Source organism: Daktulosphaira vitifoliae, unplaced genomic scaffold, assembly GCF_025091365.1.
Source record: "Daktulosphaira vitifoliae isolate Bord-2020 unplaced genomic scaffold, ASM2509136v1 Scaffold_2, whole genome shotgun sequence".
Taxonomy (NCBI): domain Eukaryota; kingdom Metazoa; phylum Arthropoda; class Insecta; order Hemiptera; family Phylloxeridae; genus Daktulosphaira; species Daktulosphaira vitifoliae.
In genome coordinates this window covers 47,243,223-47,245,435 of record NW_026099573.1, presented here as the reverse complement: position 1 = coordinate 47,245,435, position 2,213 = coordinate 47,243,223, and the positions used below count along the sequence as shown (strand labels likewise).

At 24.7% G+C, this 2,213-nt stretch overlaps 1 protein-coding gene across 1 annotated transcript in view; it reads left to right on the top strand.

Annotated features, from left to right (window-relative positions):
- The window catches only part of LOC126898345 (uncharacterized protein K02A2.6-like), a 4,458-nt gene extending 3,940 nt beyond the window's left edge, over positions 1 to 518 (top strand). The window contains exon 7 of the mRNA XM_050672286.1: positions 66 to 518. Coding sequence (XP_050528243.1) covers positions 66 to 518 — 453 coding nt within the window. The remainder of the gene's footprint in view (positions 1 to 65) is intronic.
- Positions 519 to 2,213: the final 1,695 nt, after the last annotated feature.

Sequence of the window (2,213 nt, the reverse complement as noted above, 5' to 3'; positions counted from 1 at the left end):
TATTGCAGTAATTAATTTCGAACTTAAAGAGTGTTGCATAATAGACCCAATGAATCCTACTAAAGATCCAAAATACAATCAATGCAATGCAAAAGTTTCAAAAGTTATATAGAGGGTTAAAAACACATTGTACTTATGTTAAAAAACCAATTCCTCAAGTATCATTGGTTCAATGTAAAGCCAAAAACATACCAAAACAAGTTGATGCTTATAACTGTGGAGTTTATGTAATATACTACGCTATCACAATAATAAATAAGTCACATTTCGACAAGAAGTTCAACCCTAATAATTATAGAAACGAATTAAAAAGTTTACTGCTAGAAAATTCAGGTGACATGGCAAACATATGTTTATATTGCCAAAAGTATATAGAACATCACAGCAGAATTGAATGGGTGTCATGCACTACATGTTGTCGTCGTGTGGTAACTGATTGTATAGCTGATGAGTATAGATTAAATGATTACAAACATTTTGATTTCTATTGCATTTTGTGTGACAAGACTAATAATTAAGTAAAACTATTTATTATAAAAATGTTATTTTTAATGAACAGCAAATCGTCGTCTCCCTAAAAAAAATCGTTTTTTATTAATATAGTATATTTTAAGTGAAAAATCTAAATCTTTAATTTTGATGGATGGATATAAATTTTGTTTTCATAAAACGTTTTAAATTTTTACCTTCATATTAGTAATTATGTTGACAATAATTGACTACATTTTAGCTTCGATGTATTTTATTTTATATTAATTCAACTTAAATATTTTTATCTCAAGACAAAATAAGAGTAAAATAACTTCTCTGCTTCTCATCGAAGCTAAAAAAATTTTTGGGAGACTTAACAGCCAACCTCCTCGTGGTGTCTCCTGGGTAATGCTAATAGGCTGAAGTATGAAAAATTATAAATTTTTATCGTTTCAATAGCCTAAAGTTTAGGAATGAATTCATATGTGTACTGAGAATCAACTCGAACATCTTCTAATTTACCCAAGGAAATTGTAAATGTAAGTTAAATTAATATAACACTTATGTAAATTGATGACCTTATCACTGTGGCCTCCACTTTTATTACCTAGTTGTACATTTTTTTAAAAGTAATAACAGTGTAAAATAAAAATTAAAAAATAATGTGTATAAAGAAAGTTTCAAATTAAATTTTTTTGGTGAGGGTTTGTGGTACATTTTTTTCATGATTTCAGAAAACGCCCAAATTTAAAAAACAAAATAAATTCCCTTTTTAAAAATATTTTTTAAAAAGTTATACTAGCTTAATGTCAAAATAAATATTTTCAAAAAGTTGTTAAAAAAATTTACTAAATTGAATGTATTATAAAATTTGATTATAATTGTAAAAATCCATAGTGAAATTTAAATGAAATTAAAAATAATTTTTTTTAGAAATGATTTATATAGCAACATTTTAACAAAAAAAAAATTTGCATTATTATAGAATATTTAAAGAAAACAAAAATAAAGTTGAAAAATTAATAAATTCAAACTTATTTTAACGATAAATGCATTGGAACTGAATGATTATAATTGTCTATATGGAAAATAAGGGCTAAGTAACTTTTTAATTGATAAATTGGAAATTTTTTCAATTTTTAAGGGTAATCTTTAACTAGATAATACTTTTAATATGAAAAAGAAATTTCATGAAACGAGGGGAAACTATAATGTTGGGGTCTGTGATATTCATTGAAGTTATTGAATCTAAATGAGATAAAAATCTAATGAGAATAAATATCTTTTTTAAGGTATTTTAAAATAAAATAAAAAATATAAAATCGAAAATGTTCACACAAATATAGCACAAATAGCATTCGGTAACCATTTTCCCCGTGAACATAAGATAAAGTCCGAAATTTTTTTTTTTCATGATAAAGTATATTACATTAGCTTTAATTTAAGATATATATAAAAGTGTCAGACTTTCCGGAACATTTTCAAAATTTAAGTTAAAAAAATTAATTTTTTGTGAAAAAGTTGTCATTTTAAATCCCCCCTTGTGGGCAGGTTAAGGGTTAAATTTATGAAAAAAATATACCAAATGNCCAGTGGGCAGGTAATGGGTCGTATATAAAAATAAAAAATACCAAATGATAGGTAAAGACATCATGCATCTATAAAAAAAAGAGTTATATTGATCCATACATTTTTCGAGAAGTTATAGCATTATAAAGTTAAAAATATAAAAAAGCATTTTT